Here is a 21,052-nt window from a genome sequence, read left to right as displayed (position 1 = left end):
TACACAGCGCAATACATATCCTACACACTGTATATCAGAAATATTTAGTTCGTGTACTTTAATAACATCCAAGAGCACACAGCATGCACTTCTAATGTACATTTGTTTAATTCAGTGAAATAAAATTGCAAATCAGATTGATATAAACTCTAAAAATGTGTGTAGCCTTACACTAATTTGCCCCATATAACGCACTCCAAAACTTAAGTCCAACGAACAGCACATTACCGTCAAACTGACGGCCCCAATGGCGATATAGATTATATTACGGTACCATATAACTTATAAGACAGTTAAAGTATGTATCAAAAACTACAAAAAAAAAACTCGGGGTTTGCAGGACCAAGAAAATTCCAATTTTTTTTCTTTTGTATAGAGTTGCAGGCCCATTAGCTATTTTAATAAGTTTTACCACTCGAATATCAAGCCGCTCGCTAAAGTTGGTACCTTCGGTTTGACGTCAGCGCTCGGTACGCCGAACTGAAGCTTTTGGGTTATATTACATGGGACAAGCGGTTTTAAGTACTACCCCCTCTATTTCTGAGAGCGTACAGCGTTATATAGAGTATTATATCAGTATTATAAACAGTACAAGGATGTGGGTAGTTTCCAGTATCATATTATTGCTCACAGCCAATGATATTGTGGATTTAGCCGATAAGAATGTAGAAGAACCCATTGCGAGGCAAGATCGGAAAAGTGTATAAGCCGTGCACTGCATTTCTTAGGACGTCAGTGAGTATAGTTGGATAACGCCATCTCAAAATGCCTCCGCACATACCTCTCCGCGTAGCAAATTAATGCGACCAGCGATGGGCATCCATTGAAGGATCAGATGGTAATGATGTTTGACTCCATAACTTAAAGTGGTCAGGATTAGTGCGTGTTTAAGGTGCTCAAAGTTCTAACATATAGATCGAGCTTTTGAGCCAATCTGATATTTGCATCTCGAATTTCACTGCACATGTCCCGTAGTTTACAGCAATTCGTTGAATGTGCGGTCTGTAAAAGAATGTAAACATTCAAACGCTTTTCGAATATTTGTGTTCGCTTCAATGCATCGCCTAGCACCGAACACTGAAAAATGCAGTGGGGTGCATGGTTCTGCCCAGAATAACCCTAGAGCCAATCACTGCGAAATGATCTCATGGGGAATGGCATGAGTTTGTGAAGTGTCACAATCAGTGACAGCGCAGACGTCATTCGAATTTAAGCGCGTTTTTTTTTTTTTTTTTTTGGCGCTTGTCAGTCCTCCACCTTCATGTACATCAGTCTGCTTGGATCCATCAGCTCTTTCTTTATGGGAAAGTAGACGCATGGCTCTTTTTAAAGTGACGATGAATATCTGCCAAGCTGATATTAAATTTCACTAATATAAACAATCAAAGAGGTAAGTTCTGCTCATGACTATAATCTCTTCCCCCATAAGCTGATGCTAAAGCTCCGTTTTCAGTGCGAGCTCGCTGGCTCCCCAGTCCCTTGGATGCGCGTGCCTGCGTGCTCACAGTAGTAATAACAGGGCAGAAAGCTCGCGCTAAAGGTGGGGCTTCTAGAATGGAGTCTAGTATTGAAGTCAGCATGTACGGGCAGCTTTTACCTTCCAAAAAGTTATTTCAAAAATATCTCAAACCCAGCCCACAAAAAGGCAGTGCCAAGCGATTAATTGGAGTTTACTTTTTTAATATCTTAGAAGTGCTTGGCAAGACTGTAGGTCAGAGGAGCATGGTGGGCGTAGCCGAAGGGAGCAGCGTGCACCACCGGGGCGGCGTGAACGGCGCGCACGGCAACAGGGGCAGCATGCAGGGCGTGAACCGCGGCCACAGGGGCAGCCTTGACAACGACCGGGTGTGAGCCCTCAACGGCGCTGGAGAAGAACCGAGCGTCCGCTGGGACCGAGGTCTTGGTTCCTGGCTCGTTCGTCTCGACAGTCGGGTGGAATCCGGTGGCGTCGGCGACGTACTTCACCACACGGCTGACGCCGAGGGCATCAACGTAGCTGTACGAGCCGACCTTGTTGTTGAACTCGTCTCCGGTCTCCTGACGGGTCATGCGGGTGCCGAACTCGTCGACGTTGTCATAGCCGAAGCTGTATGGCTGGGGTGGGTGCTGTGATTAAATAAAAGAAATAGTTTCAATACACGGAGACCTAATTAATATTTATATTAAGTAAAACAAAAACCTGTATAATGCTCAAGATATCCCCGTTGATTACCTTTTGAAGACAAATTGGTTATAAATATATCCGTAGGTAATCCTTACAACTAAGTGCGGTGCTGGAACTAAATAACGCAACCTTTGAGGAACAGCTAAGTATTTAGAACTTTTTCGTGTGACGGTTGCCATGTTCAAACATGACGTAGTTGTGTTGGGCAAAAAAAAACTAAAGTAAATAGTTTAAGCATAACTACAATAAAACGTATATCCACCGAAATGTTTGAACTATTGGCAGGAACGCCTTAAGCTCGAACGGCTTCCGGTCGGCAATTAAAAGGATTTTCCATTTTCCCTAATCACAGGAGGGTCAAAATTCAACACCATAATTGCCACAAAAAAGTTTGTTTTTAGAAGCGCGTTTAAGCTTTGAGCAGCTTAGAAGCTTCGTCCGTAATAATTGAAAGCTGGCGTGCACATATATTTTATATTCCTTAAGCACTTTACATTGAATTATATTGAGTTATGACTTCGCTGCTTACATTTGGAGGGCAACCTAACTTCCACTTCACTGTATAAAAGCGAAATGCAAGATTTTAATCTGCGTATCCTGGTTACAATAGCTGCGTTAGTTCATATAAACAAATATCGACAGTGCGAAGAGGTATTCCGGAATTCAGTAGGCACTTCCAAAATGCTACGCACTCCCCGGCCCTACTCACATGTTCCACAACTACTCCGCAAGCTACGTAGGCGAAGAGGCAGCACACAAGGACCTGGAAGTAAACAGGGAGTTGTTATTCCAGTCACAGAAAACGCGAGTAAGAGGCTGTCAACTTTGAAATCCAAGGCAGCTACAAGCATGTGTTAGACTCTCCCACCTTGGAGAACATGGTGGATACTTTTCCTCTTGAAGTTAAGTGGAAATGGTGGCAGTGTAGAAGGGACTAATGCCTTATATACACCGCACCAAAGCAAGAATTTTGTAACCGCCCTTTAAAGCAATACCGTCAATAGCGTAATCTAATCGGTGAAGTGAAAAGCAGATTGCAATGGTGATAAAACCGCATATCGTAGTAAACACTTAAAGGCGCGAACGGAAAGGTATGCATTCAGAGGGCTGTATGCTATAGCAATTTAAACAGCACCTGTTCAATTTGTTCCACGATTTTAAACTCGGCTATGACGAGGGAAGATGATGCCCATTTTCAGTTGATTTGCCTAGGGCAGTTCCCAATTCTGGTTTTTCAAGGTTTAGCTCATTCGCCGCGTAAACCATACTTTTGATACCTGGCATATCATAACATATCTCAATTACTTGTCTGTACACTTCTTAAGCAAAAAAAAATTGATATATTTAGAACTTTCTATGAGTGTTGGCTCAGCGAAAAATAGCAAGCCGATGAGAAATGCTTCAAAAGCCCCTCACACGGTGATTTCATAAATTACAATTCTGAATGCGAGTTCAGGAAATCGACGTAATGTTTATCCTCGCCGGTATTTTTTTTTTTTTGACTAAAAGATGTTTATACGTAATGAGGTTAACAGGGTTTTGCACAAACTGCCTCGTTGTTTAAAGGTATGACATTCGTAGACGACACAGCAATGGAATGTACCTATAGGACATATCCTCCTAACTAGACAAACCAGATTTATCTAGTATTATTCCCAAGATACATACATTAATCTCTCTCTCTCTCTCTCTATATATATATATATATATACATATACATCTATACCGTATAAGTAATAAAGGCCAAAAGGGCTAAGAAACTAAATAATTCAAAATTAAATAAATGTACGGGGATAAGGCAAATACATATTTTTTGATGACACACTTGGTTATTCGGCGGCATTTTGTCGACCCTAGTTTAGGACAGCTTTTATACCTTCACGGTTTTGCTCACACGGGTTTCAACATTGAAGTGTGCTCCAAATAGGCACGTAGCCAGGGGGGGAGCTCATGGGGCCCGCCCCCCCCCCCCCTCGAAATCTTTCATTTTGCTGGGACCTCCTCTCCCCCCTCCCCTTCATAGAGATTTAAAATCCTGGCTACGTGCCTGGCTCCAATGGTTTATATTCAGAATCATAATCAGTTTATTTGTGTCACAGCGCTTTTACACACATGTGGCAAGGGGCGCCAGGAAAAAAAAAAGCTCCAGGTTTGCAGCTTGACGGGTTCCTGTCCCCCAAAACACAGGGCAGAGCGGCACTGTCATCGAAACACAAACAAGAAAAACAACAAAAAAAAAAACAGCGAAAATAACTTACGTAACATGACATTTTGCAATATAATAAGTATCATCTCAATACACATTTAAATAGATAGATATAACAAACGTAAAACAAAGATTATATTTATTACAGGAAATTTTAAGTTTTTCGGACATATAACGAAAGTTTATTAACACTCACCTCCAGACACGAAAGAAAAACACAATAAAGTTAACTTATATAAGATTATAAAATAAGTGTCAATGAAAACAGGTTGCGCCTCAAGACAGACTAAAGTAGAAGATATAATAAACATAAGACAAACATTTTCACTCAATATAAGAAAGCCTGAGTTGTATGGGCATTTAATGAAGGTGAATCAACTTCTTGAGAATATAAGGTGTTGAACAGTGAAGGTAATCTGTAACCCAACCTCTAGAAGTTCTAGTTGATGTGATTCGACATGCATGCCAATGAAGTGAGAGATATAATGATAGATTATTTTAAAGTTTAGCGAAGTAAAAAATCACTGTAATATGTTCTCTTAAGCTACGATGATATGTGAAAGTTACTCTACTAGAGTACAAGTTAGATACGTCAGGTGTTTTATGCTTTATAAATAAAGGAATAGAACTATAATCACGTGGGACATTTTGAACTATACGTATTCCTTTCTTTTTTTTCGCATTAACCTGAACCTGTTAAAGTTACTTTTTGTTGATGTCCCCCAAACCAGACGGCAGTAACAAAGAATCGAATAAAAAAATAAATTATATATTATTTTTTTATAGTTACAGGAAATACTTTCTTATATTTGTTCATTATCCCTACTGCTTTACAAAGTATTTTTGTCTGTAAAGAACATGGCGATTCCGCGACATGTGTTCTGAGAACACAACCCCGAGGGTCTTTAAGCTCTCAACGCATTCTACTCTATTTGGCCCAAAGTACAAATCATGGACAATGCGATCCGTGATTCTGGACATTTAAAAAGGACTGCTTCTGTATTGGACGGGTTATTAGACAGAGAATTTTTGGTGACCCAGTGTTTTAACCTGCGTAAAAAGTACTTTCCTTTGGAAGTGAGTGTCATCTCTTGAGTCAGATAAAAGTTGCTAGTATCATCTGCATACATAATCAGCTTGGCAGAAGTTTCTATCTTTGCAATATCATTGACGTAAATAATATACAACAGGGGATTTAATATGTTTTCCTGTGGAACCCCAGAGAAAATGCGCTCCATGTTGGATGACGAGTTTCCAATCTGACCATATTGGTGACAATACTGTAGGTAGGACGCAAGAAGTGATAAGGGAATACGACGTATACCGTAACATTTTAACTTGTCAAGAAGAGTCTCGTGTTTTATTCGATCGAATGCTTTGCTAAAATCTATGAAAATCCCTAAAGTTAAAAGTTTATTCTCAAAATTGTATAATATTAATTATTTCTGTACTAGTAAAGCTGTTTCTCTGGATCTATGTTCCCCAAAGCCGAATTGCGATTCCGTCAACAAGGCGTATTTGCCCAGACAATTGAAAAGTCAACAGCACATGATTTTTTTAGTGGCCTTCGAAAAAATTGGAAAGATGGAAATCGGACGGTTTTTACTCAGATCATTACTATCCACACTTCTATAAAAAACAGAAGCTTTAGCCACCTGCATCCTCTTCGTAAATATTCCGGATGATAATATAAGATTATGCAAATGAGTTAAGCATGGAAGTATCAAACCAAGACAAATTTCACAGCTCCAATTTGGAGACCCTCACGGTCATGACTACGGCTATTTTTTATGTTCATAAATGTGGAGAAAACTTCGCCTTCATCAGTAGGATATAAAAAAATGGTTTCATTCCAGGTGGTAAATTTATTTATGGCTGAACTGTTCGAAGTACTGTTTCCCACCCCTACAAAATAGTCATTGAATTGCTAAGTTCGGTACCGGATATTTCCCTATTTTTAATGCTCAGGCTTTCTATACCGTCCTGGTTCGGGCTCCGCATTAAGGAATTCAACCGCTTCCGCATAATTTCGGGCTGCCTAAAACACAACTCATCAAATTTGGCAGCCAAATAACTTCGTTTCGCACGTTTTAACAGCGTATTTACGAAATTTTTAAATTGTTTGAATTAACGCAACTTTTCTTCGTCTTGAGTTTTAAGAAAGGAGTCATACAAAAAATTTCTTTTTTTAATTTGTTTCAAGAGCTGTCTCCTGATCCAGGGCTTTCGAGACTTTTTGTTGACATAAATTGCTTTGTATGGAAACGCTGTGCAGTAGGCACGTTTCAGCTCGTTTAAGAAAAGGTCAGAGCGTTCCTTGACATCATTAGACCGCAGCACATGACTCCTATCAATGGTAATAATGTTGTCTTTGAATTTGTTATGTGTTATGTCTTGTAATATTAAAGTAGGTCTTACGGTCTCTTTTAGTGGGATACTTTGATTAACAAACATGAATATTGGAAGGTGATCACTAAGCCCATAACTAAGAACACCCGCAGTGATATTGCTCTCATCATGGTTGGTCACAAAAAGATCAATCAATATTGATAATGAGCTTCTAATTCGTGTCGGCGGTATAATCTCATTACAAAAACTATTAGACATCAGTGAAACAATCAATTCATCTTTGGAGCGAGAGTCTTCTAAAATGTTTATATTGAAGTCGCCACCGAGGAACATCTGATATCTTTTATCATTGACCAAATAAAATACATTTTCTAGGAAGCTAATAAAGGCCGCAACGTTTCCAGTAGGTGGGCGGTATAAAACTGAGTAGATATCACGATTTTTTATACAAAGTGCTTCATAGTCCGGCGTCACAATAGAATAATTATGAGCAGCTCAAATCCAGAAACACTAGTCTGCAATGAAACACCGCCACCACGACCGTAACCCCGATTAAGGACAAAATGACTAACCCGGTAGAACAAAGAAAGCATCGTCTCTGTACCACGTTCCGGTGAGCATGACCACGTCAAAAATGGTATCTTGTAGGGCTGGGCGTCGATTAACAATTTTTACCCGGTTAATCGCTACCCTTTAATTGATTGATTAATCGATTAATCGGTTGCGTTGACTTTTATAAATAATATATTAAAACGAATGGCATCAATTCGTCCTGCCTTCGAATACTTATTTTACTCTCTGTTACACGGCTCAAAGGATATTTAGAATTGAGGATACATATAGTTCAAATATTCAAACACATATTTTTTCTCGAGCTCCGAAGGCAAAGAAGTTTGTCTACATTCTCCGACAGGAAGGCAAGAAGTCAGGGCTTCTTCTTTTTTCAGAGAAGGGGGCCTCGATGAGGCGTTGATTGTTGTTTGCGTTTTGGCGAATGGTCCTTGCTGCAGCGGCGTGCATGGGTGCTTCCCTCGTCGTAGGTAATACTGAAGCGAACTTACACTGCCAATGTACGACACCTGCTTTTTACAGATGATCCAGTGGACTTCTTTCGAGTTAAAAACTTCACCAATGGAGTTTACATTAAACCCAAACTTTCTAGCGAGATTGCCTTTCATACTCGTGAACTTGTCCATTTTTACGGACCGAATACTGGAACAGGTCACCATGGCGTTGTTAGCTTTCCAGCTTGTTTTCCTGCTTGTTTGTCTTGCCTCGGCAGGATGTGTGATAGATCCTCAGCACGTGAAGTTTCGCGGTCGCGCGGGGATCAATTACGAAGCCGGCTTGTTCGTCTGGCCTCGGCAGAACTGTAATGCATATTGCCGCGCGCTCAGGTGGCCAAGTAGGCAGCGCGCGCGTGGCCTAACGGTTATAGCGCGTGCTTTCCACGCTGAAAGCCAGGGTTCGATTCCTGGCCGCGGAGGCGCATTTTTGTTGACACTGTAATGTAATGTTCTGGTAAATTCGAGAACCATGTTGCTTGTTCGAGGTCAGAATGTTCTACGCGCCGAACGATCCAGAAACCCACGAGGGTACATAAGGGATTCCGCTAGGCGAACGGAGTCAGTCTCGCCCCAGCGTTCGACTGTGCTGCTACGCCGACTTCGACGCCCGCGACGCTCTGTTTTTATCTTTGTACCCTTTTAGTTTTTGGCACAAGTTCGCCACATTAAACGTTTCTTTCTTTCTGTTTATTTAGTGTTCCTTTGGTCACCACCCGTGACATTTTGGTGGAGGTGCGGGGTAACCGCATGCCCGTGCAGCGCTCCCCTCCGAGTTCTCGGAGTGCAAGTCCGAACACAAGCCCCCAAGAACCCAACGAGGACCAGACCGAGATCCGATTAAGTCGCCGGAACCTTGGCCTACCCCCGGAGTTAGGACCCTTGCCACCCAGGACCAGGCAAACAAGGAGGACGACGATGGCCAACCAGTCGGAGACCCCGGCCGCTCCAGCCGTCGTTTACCTGCCCGTCGTACCGCGGACGGCTGCTCCATTCCACGGCGAGCAATACGAAGACGTCGAAGACTGGATTGACCAGTATGAACGCGTTGCCCGCCATAATTGCTGGACCGACGAGCAGCGCCTGAACAACATCTATTTTTCGCTTGAGGGTACCGCCAAGCACTGGTACGAGAATCATGAGTCCTCTTTGACGTCGTGGGACATGTTCAAGACCGATCTCAAGCCTACGTTCAGCAACCACCACCGCCGAGAGAGAGCCGAGGACCTACTGCGAACCAGAACCCAGGGCCCCAACGAGAGCGTCACCGGCTTCGTCGAGGATGTTCTTCGCCTGAGCGCCCGCGCCGATCCTCAGGCTACAGAGGAGAAGAAGCTGCGACACCTGATGAGGGGTGTGAAAAGCGAGATATTCGGAGGTCTCATTCGCAATCCCCCGAACACTGTGGACGGGTTCGTCACGGAGGCGACGAATATGGAACGTGCCCTACTAGCACGCGCCAGGCACTACGAGCGACACCCTGGCGTGACTACTCTGGCGACATCCGGATACAACCTTGGTACCGACCTCCCAGGCATCCGTGACATCATCCGTGAAGTCGTCCGGGAAGAAATCCGCAAGATGCTCCCCGCTATGGATCGCCCGTCCTCCCTGTCGCTCGCCGAGGTCGTGCGAGATGAAGTTCATCGGGCCTTCCAACCTGAGGTTCCGATCAACATGACAACGCCAGAGGAGCCGACTTTGAGCTACGCCGCCATGGCCCGACGACCACCGCAAGCTAACCGCCAGGCCACGGCGCCACCCCGACGAGACCCTCCGATGCCACAGTATCCTCGACGCCAGGAAGGGCAAGTCCAGGACGTCCGCCCGGAGCAACCCTCGTCGAGGAAGACCGACGTGTGGCGAACGGCCGACCGACGCCCGCTCTGCTACCACTGCGGGGAACCCGACCATGTGTACCGCCGATGCCCATACCGACGACTCGGGCTGCGCGGGTTCCACCCAAACGACCCGCGCCCCCGGTATGGTGAACGCCCTCGGGAGATCGACGAGTACCTGCGACGACCCCAGTCCCCCGAGCCTGCGTCCCGCCGAGAGTTCCGGTCGCCATCGCCGCGACGTCCAGCTTCGCTGATGCACCGACCCCGACGTGAAAGCCTGTCACCCCTCGCTCCTCGCCGGGGAAACTAGGCGCGGCAACCCCTGGAGGTGGAGTTGCCGAAGACGACCGACGTAAAGAGCCTCCAAGAACAACGGAGCGCTCCCACTCCCCCGACGCCACGCATCGCTACGACGCCCCTGCAACGGTGTCCAACAACCTAAACGTCGTCATTGACGGCCACGACGCATCGGCACTCGTGGACACCGGAGCAGACTACTCAGTCTTGAGTGGGAGGCTCTCCCGCCGCCTTCGAAAAGTCATGACGCCGTGGGAAGGACCCCAAATACGAACCGCCGGAGGACATCTCATTACACCACTCGGGAGATGCACTGCTCGCGTCGAGATCCACGGTGAAACGTGCCCTGTCAGGTTCGTCATTCTACAAGACTGTTCGAGGGACGTTATCCTTGGAATGGACTTTCTCTGCGAGTATGGCGCCGTCATCGACCTCGGAACAAACCGGCTGACGCTACGAAAACCTGCTCCACCGTCGGAGGAACCCCAAGCGACGTCACCCACGGTCCGAGTCCTCGCAAACCACGTAAACCTACCACCGCGGTCGAGTGTTTTCATACTTGTCGGGATCGATGAAGCTTCCTATGGTGAAGTTCTTCTCGAGGGAAACCTCCAATTGCTCCTGGGAAGAGGCATAGGCGTCGCAAGGGGAGTAGCTGAACTTCAGGATGGGCGGACTGTGGCCCTCGTGACGAACTTCCGAAACGAAACGCAACACCTCACGAAAGGTGCAGCCGTGGGCCACGTCGAGGAACTCCGAAACCCCGCCGAAATCACCGCGATTACTGACGAATTCTCACCGTCCCAGCAAGACAGTACGTCGCCAGCGCAGCTCGACATTGACCCTAAGCTTCCGGACCCTAAACGACGTCAGCTGGTTAACCTCCTCGCCGAATACCGCGACTGCTTTGCGACGTCGTCGAAGGTGCGCCAGACCGCGGTTGCCAAGCACCGCATCGTTACCGAGGACGACGCGCGCCCTGTGCATCGATCACCGTACAGAGTCTCCGCGAAGGAAAGGGAGGTGATCCAGCAGCAAGTTCAAGAGATGCTGAATGACGACATAATCCAACCTTCAAGCAGTCCATGGGCCTCTCCAGTCGTGCTGGTTAAAAAGAAGGACGGAACTCTTCGGTTCTGCGTGGACTACCGGCAGCTCAACACGGTTACGAAGAAAGACGTCTACCCACTGCCCCGCATCGACGACACTCTAGACCGGCTGCGCCACTCTCGATACTTTTCATCGATGGACCTGAAGAGCGGCTACTGGCAAATCGAGGTCGACGAACGGGACCGAGAGAAGACAGCCTTCGTCACGCCGGATGGACTCTACGAGTTCAAGGTGATGCCCTTCGGACTATGCACGGCGCCAGCAACTTTCCAGCGTGTCATGGACACCGTACTGGCAGGGCTGAAGTGGCAGAGCTGTCTCGTCTACCTGGACGACGTCGTAGTATTTTCAGCTGACTTCGACGAGCACTTTCGACGACTCCGCACGCTTCTCCATGCCATACAGACCGCCGGGCTCACTCTCAAGCCGTCAAAGTGCCGGTTCGCCTATGACGAACTGAAGTTCTTAGATCACGTGGTTAGTAACGAAGGCATTCGTCCAGACCCAGAGAAGACTCGCGCGGTCGCAGCATTTCCAGTGCCAAGAGACAAGAAGGCCGTGCGAAGGTTCCTTGGGCTATGTGCCTACTATCGGCGCTTCGTTCGAGATTTCGCAAGGATTTCCGCACCACTCACAAACCTCACGAAGGACGCCGAGAAGTTCGAATGGGCCGAGGAGCAGCAGCAGGCATTCGACGAGCTGAAGCGACGACTGCAGACGCCTCCTGTTCTTGGACATTTCGACCAGGATGCGGAAACCGAGATTCACACGGACGCAAGTAACGCAGGACTTGGCGCGGTACTGGTTCAAGTTCAAGAAGGCACCGAGCGAGTCATCGCCTACGCAAGTCGGACATTGTCCAAGGCGGAGCGAAATTACTCCACGACTGAAAAAGAATGCCTTGCGGTCGTCTGGGCAATCACGAAGTTCCGCCCGTACTTGTACGGGAGCCCGTTCCGTGTAGTCACGGACCACCATTCGCTCTGCTGGCTTGCTAGCCTGAAGGACCCGTCCGGACGTCTTGCTCGATGGAGCCTCCGACTACAAGAGTTTAACATGACAGTGGTCTACAAGTCCGGCCGGAAGCACAGCGACGCCGACTGCTTGTCCAGAGCCCCCGTCGAAACCCCTTCCGGCTGCAGCGACGACAATGACGACGAGAGCTTCCTAGGAGCTGTAAACGCCGACGACATGTCACGACGTCAACGGGACGATCCTGAGCTGCGCGCATTAATCGAGCACCTGGAAGGGGGTGGGGGTACCGTGCCACGTGTCTTCTCACGAGTATTGCCGACCTTCGCCATTCGACAAGGTGTACTCTACAAAGAGAACTTCGGCGACAACAGCACACCGTGGTTGCTGGTAATCCCGACCGACCTTCGGGAGGAGATCTTTCAAGCATGTCACGACGACCCGACGTCGGGACACCTCGGTTACAGCCGAACACTGGCCCGTATTCGTGAAAAGTATTACTGGCCAAAGCTCCCCAAAGCCGTCCACCTCTACACCCGATCGTGCCACGAGTGCCAGCGACGTAAGAAACCGCCAACGAAACCGGCCGGTCTCCTGCAGCCGATTGCTCCCCCGACCGCACCGTTCCAGCAGATCGGAATGGACCTACTTGGCCCCTTTCCGCCGTCAACATCGGGAAACCGCTGGATAATCGTCGCCACAGATTATCCCACGCGGTACGCCGAAACGAAAGCCCTCCCTTCAGGGACTGCTGTGGAAGTCGCCAAGTTTTTCATCGAGTCCATCGTCCTCCGGCATGGCGCCCCCGAAGTCCTGATCACAGACCGAGGGTCATCGTTCATGGCACAGCTGACCCAAGAAATCCTGCGTCTCAGCCACACCAGCCATCGTCGCACCACGGCGTACCACCCGCAGACCAATGGGCTCACGGAAAGACTCAACAAGACCATCGCCGACATGATTTCCATGTACGTCGACGTGGAGCACAAGACATGGGACGAGGTGCTGCCGTACGTCACCTTTGCCTACAACACGGCCGTACAAGAGACCACCGGAGTGACACCCTTTCAACTGGTGCATGGGCGCAGGGTAACGACAATGCTGGACGCGATGTTACCCCACGAACCGGCTCTCGACGGAAGCGACGACGCCCAGGTGGTTGTCCAACGGGCAGAAGTCCGCCAGCTCGCCAGACACCGTATTCAAGCCCAACAACCTGTCGACGCTGGCCGCTACAACCTTCGTCGTCGGGACGTCCACTTCCAGCCCGGAGACAGGGTGGGGGTGTGGACACCGATCCGCCGCCGTGGTCTCAGTGAGAAACTCCTAAAGCGCTACTTCGGACCCTACAAAGTACTTCGTCAACTCGGTGATCTGAACTACGAGGTGATGCCCGACGGAACAAGGACTTCGTCACGCCGCCCTCCACGACCGGAAGTCGTCCACGTCGTGCGACAGAAGCCGTACTACGCTCGATAGGACTGTGAACCTTATGTGACTCTTTTAGTTTACCGTTCTGTTTTATTTGCTTCATTTTGTTTTTGGGTTGCATCGGGACGATGCACTTTTTTAAAGGGGGGAGTAATGCCGCGCGCGCAGCTGGCCAAGTAGGCAGCGCGCGCGTGGCCTAACGGTTATCGCGCGTGCTTTCCACGCTGAAAGCCAGGGTTCGATTCCTGGCCGCGGAGGCGCATTTTCGTTGACTCTGTAAAGTAATGTTCTGGTAAATTCGAGAACCATGTTGCTTGTTCGAGGTCAGAATGTTCTACGCGCCGAACCTTCTACGCCGAACGATCCAGAAACCCACGAGGGTACATAAGGAATTCCGCAAGGCGAACGGAGTCAGTTTCGCCCCAGCGTTCGACTGTGCTGCTACGCCGACTTCGACGCCCGCGACGCTCTGTTTTTATCTTTGTACCCTTTTAGTTTTTGGCACACGTTCGCCACATTAAACGTTTCTTTCTTTCTGTTTATTTAGTGTTCCTTTGGTCACCACCCGTGACAATATCCTCGAACACGTGACGCTTCGCGAGCGCCAGATTTGAACCTTGCTCATAGCACCTGGCTGGGTACGGAAAACCAGGATAAAGCCATGCGTGCGTCCATTTGACTTCTTTTTGAGTACCGATTAAAAAACCAATTCACCGGTTGCAACATATGATCGAAATTAAAGCTTTAATCAATTAATCGGATGGTTAATCGATCAATTGCCCAGCCCTAGTATCTTGTCACTTGAAAACCAACGTGGGCCTTCGCCTTTTAATCAGGCGGATTGCACATTTAGGGGAAATAAGCTCAATGATTTATTAGTCCGCTGTTTTAAATATCGGTTTAGGACTTCTATACTTCGTCTCACCCTACGAATGGACTAAAGGCAAAGGCTACGGACCACCAGATCCAATCACGAGCCACTTAGAAAATGCCTAGTATTTGGCTTCAATGCACGTGTCGGTGCCCGCGTCTAATTGGGATGGGCAGACAGTGGTTCGAAATGAAGAGCTCTGAGTGACTCACCTGTTTACATCGCAAGGAAAGCCACAACATACAGGCACTTTGCAGTGCCTAAGCTACAGAAATGATGCAGCACTTTTTTATTTGGAGCAGTATTCGTCCACGCCTAATAATGTTAGGCATGTGATAGATTAACGTGTAATGTGATTGGACCTGGCAGGCTGTGGCTTTGACCTTTAGTCCATCGTAGGATAAGACAAAGTATAGTGTCACCATTCCAAGATTTCCAGCCATATCGGGAAAAAAAATAAAATATTGAAGTTTTCATAAAGCTTCAATGTTTTCATAAGCTTTCGGCTAGCAGATCTTATCATGATCTCTTTCATCGGAAATGGTAACGATGGGGGCATTGCCTGCCTTACGAGCACGTATCTTGGCATTTCGCACCCAAACGTATCGCCATTCCATCTCACGCTTCCGTGACGTTGCCATTCCAAGTAGTCTTTTCAGGGTGGGGCATAAATGCTTGCTAACGTAAAAAGGCGTGGTATCTGGAAGACCTAGGTCCCGGCATGTAATTCTTCTTTTCTTTGCCTTATCGAGAAGAGCGTCTCGTTTTTGCTGCCTTTGAAATAGGACTATGACGTTACTTTTTGTAGTAGAGTAGACAGTTGGGGCGAGTTGGTATTTCGCGAAATACCAACTCGCCCTTGTCTGTCGTCTACATGTTCCTCTCCTCTGTCCTTGTCCCTGTGTGCGCAACTGTAACTATGTTCAGTTACTTTTCGTCATCTCCCTAATCGGAACGCGGTGGCAAGTTTTGATGTCGGTCAAGGTAATTTGCTCTCCAATTAGATTTCAGATCTGAAATAGCAGATCCGTGATGCTTTCCGTCTTAGTCTTCGGAATTCCCTTCACCTCAAGGTTGTGGTGCCTTGAATATTGTTCACACTGGATAAGTATGAACTTATCCAGTGTGAACTAACAACAGTGTGAACAAAAAGCACGTCGCCGTTTCGCACGGGAGACAATGAGATGGCGCAAGCGGTCGCGACGCCAACTGCCGCCAATGAACAAGCATACGACGCCGAGAGCCGGCGTCTTTAGCAGACGAGGAACTGCAGTTCATTGTTGTTAAGGCTATGTTATACTCCGACGTAACGCGCGCGCAAGCGAACGCTGGCCAAAGTCGGTTACGTCACGTCAGTCACGCCGCGCGCGTGAAAAATTCGCCCTCTTTGTTCTCCGGCGGCCCTGGCGACTCCCGCGGCGCGCGTCGGTGGGTCGCCAGCGCGGAGCATGCGCAGAATCTGGCTACGAGGGCGCGCTTCCTGGGAGAGTTCGCAATTTCCAGTTCCTTTTCGTTTCGAATAGCAGACGAGAATTCTCGCGCTTCTTGGGCGCCAAAATCGAGCGATGGCGTGGACGTACCTTGCACGACGAAAACTCGCGCTTCCACTGCTGGTGCACCGCCTGCGCCGCAAGCGTAGGCGGTCAATGTACACACGGTACATCTTTAACAAGCGCACGGTCGACAGTACTCAAGCTTCCTCGTGTCGTAGACACACGGGTGAAGACGAATTCCCACAATCAGCTTCTTTACGACCGAGACGTCCGATTCTTCAAGCATGACGCCGCACGGAGTGGTGCTCCCGTCGTCTGCTATTGCTCGTATTCGCCGCGAGGGCTACTGGGAGCCAGCGCGTGACGCATCCTGGTCCGGCGTCGCTGGCGCGGCCGGCGCGGAATACGGCGTGCTCCATTTTGACGCCGAGGCGGTTAGGCTGCGTCGAACGCCGCCGGTCGCGTCGGTTACGCCAAGACGCCGAAGTATAGAGCGTCTGGTTTTTGCCGACGTGGCGTCGCTGTGACGCGCTCAAACGCGCGCACGCGTTACGTCGGAGTATAACAGAGCCTTTACCGCGCCTATTTTCGTTTCTGCGTCTGTCGCCGCCTGCGGAACGCGCGCCGCTTGTGAGTCGAAAAGATCGTCTGCTAAACACGCCGGGTCTCGGCGCCGTATGCTCGTTTGTTGGCGGCGTTCGTTGCGCCATCTCTTGTGTCCCGTGCGAAACGGCGCCGTGTTGTTTGAAGACCGGTGGCGTCGCTGCGTTTCCATAGGAGGTAAACTTTTTTCTTCCTTCGCCTTCTCCTCAGGTACGTTCGCTTTTTGTAAATTTTACAAAAATAAACGCACCATCTGTGGGCAACGCTGCAGAAAGTTGTAGCGCGATAGGTTAAGAAACCGAATTTTGCGGTCGATTTAAAGAGCCTGGGCTCTCCTTGAATCACCCTGTAGATCGAGCTTTTCAGCCAATCTGATATTTGTATCTCAAATTTCACTGAACATGTCCCGAAGTTTTAATTCGCTGAATGTACGGTATGTAAAATAATGCAGACGTTCGGACACTTTTTGAATATTTGTGTTCGCTTCAATGCACCGCTTAACGCCGAACACTGAAAAATGCAAATGGGCTCATGTTCTGCCCATGGTAGTCCTAGAGCCAATCACTGCGAAATGATCTCATGGGGATTGGCATGAGTTTATGAAGTGTCACATTAAGTGACAGCACAGACGTCAATCGGATTTAAGCGTTTCTTGGGGGGCTTGTCACTGCTCGAATCCCGTCTACGTCAGTCTACTTGGATCCATGAGCTCTTTCTTTATGGGAAAGTAGACGCACGGGTTCATTTTAAAGTGACAATGAATATCTCTCTAGCTAATATTAAACTTCACTAATATAAACAAACAAAGAGGAAAGTTCTGCGCGTGAATATAATCTCTTCAACCATAAGCTGAGGCTAAAAGCTCCGTTTTCAGTGCGAGCAGGCTGCCTCCCGCAGTCCCTTGGATGCGCGTGCCTGCGTGCTCACAGTAGTAATAACAGGGCAGAAAGCTCGCGATAAAGGTGGGGCTTCTAAAATGACGTCTAGGATTGAATTGCGAAATTTATAAGCAGCTTTTACCTTGCAGGAAGTTATTTCAAAAATATCTCAAACCGAGCCCACAAAAAGGGAGTGCCAAGCGATTAATTGGAGATTTCTTTTTTAATATCTTATAAGTCCTTGGCAAGACCGTAGGCGAGAGGAGCGTGGTGGGCGTAGGCGAAGGGAGCAGCGTGCACCACCGGGGCGGCGTGAACGGCGCGCACGGCAACTGGAGCAGCGTGCACAGCGTGAACAGCGGCCACTGGGGCAGCCTTGACAACGACTGGGTGTGGGCCCTCAACGGCGCTGGAGAAAAACGGAGCGTCGGCTGGGACCGAGGTCTTGGTTCCTGGCTCGTTGGTCTCGACGGTCGGGTGGAATCCAGTGGCGTCGGCGACGTACTTCACCACACGACTGACACCGAAGGCATCGACGTAGCTGTAGGAGCCGACCTTGTTGTTGAACTCATCTCCGGTCTCCTGACGGGTCATGCGGGTACCGAACTCGTCGACGTTGTCGAAGCCGAAGCTGTATGGCTGGGGTGGGTGCTGCGATTAAATAAAAGGAAAAGTGTAAGCACAAGGAGACCTCATTAATACTTATATTAAGTAAAACAAAAGCGTGTATAACGCTCAAGATATTTGAGTTCACTAGCTTTTGAAGACAAATTGGTTATAAATAAATCATTGGGCAATCCATAAAAGTAAGCGCGCTGATTTTACTAAATATTGTAGCCTTCGAGAAACAGCTAAGACTTTAGAACTTTTTCGTGTGACGGTTGCCATGTTGAAACATGACGTAACTGTGTTGGGCAAAGAAAACTAAAGTAAATGGTTTAAGCATAACTAGAATAAAAATTATATCCGGCGAAATGTTTGAACTATTGGCAGGAACGCCTTAAATTCGAACGCCTGCCGTTCGGCAATAAAGGGACTTTTCATTTTCCTCTGTCTCAGGTGCGTCAAAATTCAACACGGTAATTGCCACAAAAAAAGAAAAAAATTTGTTTTTTTTGGAAGCGCGTTTAAGATTTGAACAGCTCAGACGCTTCGTCCGTAATAATTGAAAGCTGGCGTGCACATTTATTTTATATTCCCTAAGCATTTTACATTGAATTATATTAAATTATGACTTCGCTGCTTACATTTAGAGGGCAACCTAATATCCACCTCAGTGCATAAAAGCGAAATGCAAGATTTTAATTTGCGTTTCCTGTTACAATAGCTGCGTTAATCTATATAAACAAATATCGACAGTGCGAAGAGGTATTCCGGAATTCAGTAGGCACTTCCAAAATGCTACGCACTCCCCGGCCCTACTCACATGTTCCACAACTACTCCGCAAGCCACGTAGGCGAAGAGGCAGCACACAAGGATCTGGAAGTAAACAGGGAGTTGTTATTCCAGTCACAGAAAACGCGAGTAAGAGGCTGACAACTTTGAAATCCAAGGCAGCTACGAGCTTGTGTTAGACTCTCCCACCTTGGAGAACATGGTGGATACTTTTCCTCTTGAAGTTAAGTGGAAATGGTGGCAGTGTAGAAGGGACTAATGCCTTATATACACCGCCCCAAAGCAAGAATTCTGTACCCGCCCTTTAAAGCATTACCGTCAATAGCGTAATCCAATCGGTGAAGGGAAAAGCAGATTGCAGTGCTGATAAAACCGCATATCGTAGTAAACTGTTAAAGGCGCGAACGGAAAGGTATGCGTTCAGAGGGCTGTGTCCTATAGCAATTTAGACTGCACCTGTTCAAATAGTTGCACGATTTTAAACTCAGCTATGAGGAGGGAAGATGATGCGCTTGTTTAGTGTATTTACCAAGGGCAGTTCGCAAATCTGGTTTTTCAAGGTTTAGCTTATTCGCCACGTAAACCTTACTTTTCATACGTGGCATATCATTACATATTTCAATTACTTGTCTGTACTTTTCTTAAGCAAAATATAAATGATATATCTAGAACCTTCGACAAATGTTAACTAAGCGAAAAATAGCAAGCCGATGAGAAATGCTTCAAAAGCCACTCACATGGTGATTTCATAAATTACAATTCTGAATGCGAGTTCAGGAAATGAACTTTATGTTTATCCTCGCCTTTTTTTCTTTTTTTTTTTTATCTGAAAGATGTCTATACGTAATAAGGTTAACAGGATTTTGCACAAACTTCCTCATTGTTTAAAGGTATGACATTCATAGACTACACCGCAAAGGGATGTATCTATTCGCGAATCTAAGTAACTATAGGTGGCGCCACTCATTTTTTTTAAAATGGCGGTTGTAGTGAGGGTCGGAGATGCGTGGCCGCTGTTGAGCCTGTCTAGTGTGCTGGCTTCACTGAGCGGCACAAATTATTTCTGGTAATACCAGGAAGCTAAGGTGTTATGACCGCAGGTCACCTCCTTACCCTGAAAACAAGAACGGTGTTTAGCGTAATGTTTACGTAATGATGCGCGTTTTAATTCTGGAGCGAAACCGAAACTAACTTCTATTTTGGATTTAATTTCTCGATATAGGTCTTAATTTCATATTCTTTCATAAATCAATATGTGTCTCACATCATAATTACTTAAAGAAGTTGTTCGCGGAAACTTTATTTTATGACATACGTGTTCGATCCAGACCGATATTTGTAGTTGTAGCTGTTGAAAAAATCAGCGCTGATATTTGTGCGTTCTCGCTGCCTTTCCTCGATCAGATAATTGTCCTGGGAAATGATGAACTGCAGGCCTTATAGTGGGTCTTGGGGTATTTAGACGACAAATTGGTTTACATTATTGCCAGCACGACAATAAGAGTATAATTTTAATTATTACAATATGTCCAGAAAACGTATAAAGTCACAAACGCAGGTCTCACTGCAACAACCCAAAGATGACGGAATCAGAGTCCGACAGCTAATTGTGTGTGTGTGTTTTACAGCAACGCACGACGCATATGATTAATACTACATCCATTGTTTGACTGTTTGTCTTTCTTGATAAAGATGCCAGAGTTTTTATACGTGCTAAAAAGAAAACAAAATTATACGTTTCTGGAAAGACTATTATGCTTAAATGGCGTTATTTGGAGCATATATTGCCGCGACCTGTATTAATAATAATAATATTAAAAATAATATACTTTACCACGTAATTTTTCAAGCTCTAATATGATTTGTTGGTAATGATCTAATTTCAAATGCGCGAAAAGTATGGCAATCAAAAGTGTGCTAATTATCATCACAGGTGCCAATCGCAGCATTTGTAATTAAGTAATAAAATAAAAATAGTCTTAAATCAATTAAAACATTCTGGCTAATGTGAGGAATTCATGTAAAATTACATTAATTGTGGGTAGAGTATATTTTGCTATCAAAGTCGCGACCTTTGTCAATCGGCCAAACGTCCCAAATCGTCGACAATATCCCGACCAAATGCCCAAAAGTAAAAAAAAAAAAAAAAAAAAATAATAAAAATAATAAGAAGAAGAAGAAGAAAAAATGAAACACTTTTTTAATTACCAATTTTTACATAACGCTTAGTTACTTTCATTTTTACGCTCCGACGTTTTGACAGTCCCAACCTTTCCAGTTCGAATGAACGCCTACCTGCTTGCACGTCTGCTTATTGCAGAACGTTTCGTTGGCATTGGACGCTGGTGAAACAGTAGTGAGTTTTAGTATTGCGTAC

The 21,052-nt window shown here is 46.7% G+C and overlaps 2 protein-coding genes across 2 annotated transcripts; both read right to left on the bottom strand.

Moving 5' to 3' along the window:
* Window positions 1–1,679: 1,679 nt before the first annotated feature.
* Window positions 1,680–17,146, bottom strand: LOC121838150 (cuticle protein 16.8-like). Its single transcript, XM_042294228.1, has 4 exons — window positions 17,088–17,146; window positions 15,886–15,907; window positions 2,874–2,927; window positions 1,680–2,106 (listed from the first exon to the last, which is right to left on the bottom strand). Exons 1-4 carry the CDS (start codon window positions 17,144–17,146, stop codon window positions 1,687–1,689), a joined length of 555 nt encoding a protein of 184 aa, XP_042150162.1. The 3' UTR covers window positions 1,680–1,686.
* A 364-nt stretch (window positions 17,147–17,510) lies between these two features.
* On the bottom strand, window positions 17,511–18,876 carry LOC120840970 (cuticle protein 10.9-like). The gene is made up of 3 exons (XM_040211785.2): window positions 18,865–18,876; window positions 18,706–18,759; window positions 17,511–17,930 (listed from the first exon to the last, which is right to left on the bottom strand). The coding sequence occupies exons 1-3, from the start codon at window positions 18,874–18,876 to the stop codon at window positions 17,511–17,513; spliced, it is 486 nt and encodes a 161-aa protein (XP_040067719.2).
* Between the last annotated feature and the right edge of the window lie 2,176 nt (window positions 18,877–21,052).

The sequence above is a fragment of the Ixodes scapularis genome, unplaced genomic scaffold, assembly GCF_016920785.2.
Source record: "Ixodes scapularis isolate PalLabHiFi unplaced genomic scaffold, ASM1692078v2 PGA_scaffold5__190_contigs__length_132052651, whole genome shotgun sequence".
In the NCBI taxonomy this organism is placed as follows: Eukaryota; Metazoa; Arthropoda; class Arachnida; order Ixodida; family Ixodidae; genus Ixodes; species Ixodes scapularis.
Note: the sequence above shows the minus strand (reverse complement) of the source record. Positions and strands in the feature narration are given on the sequence as shown.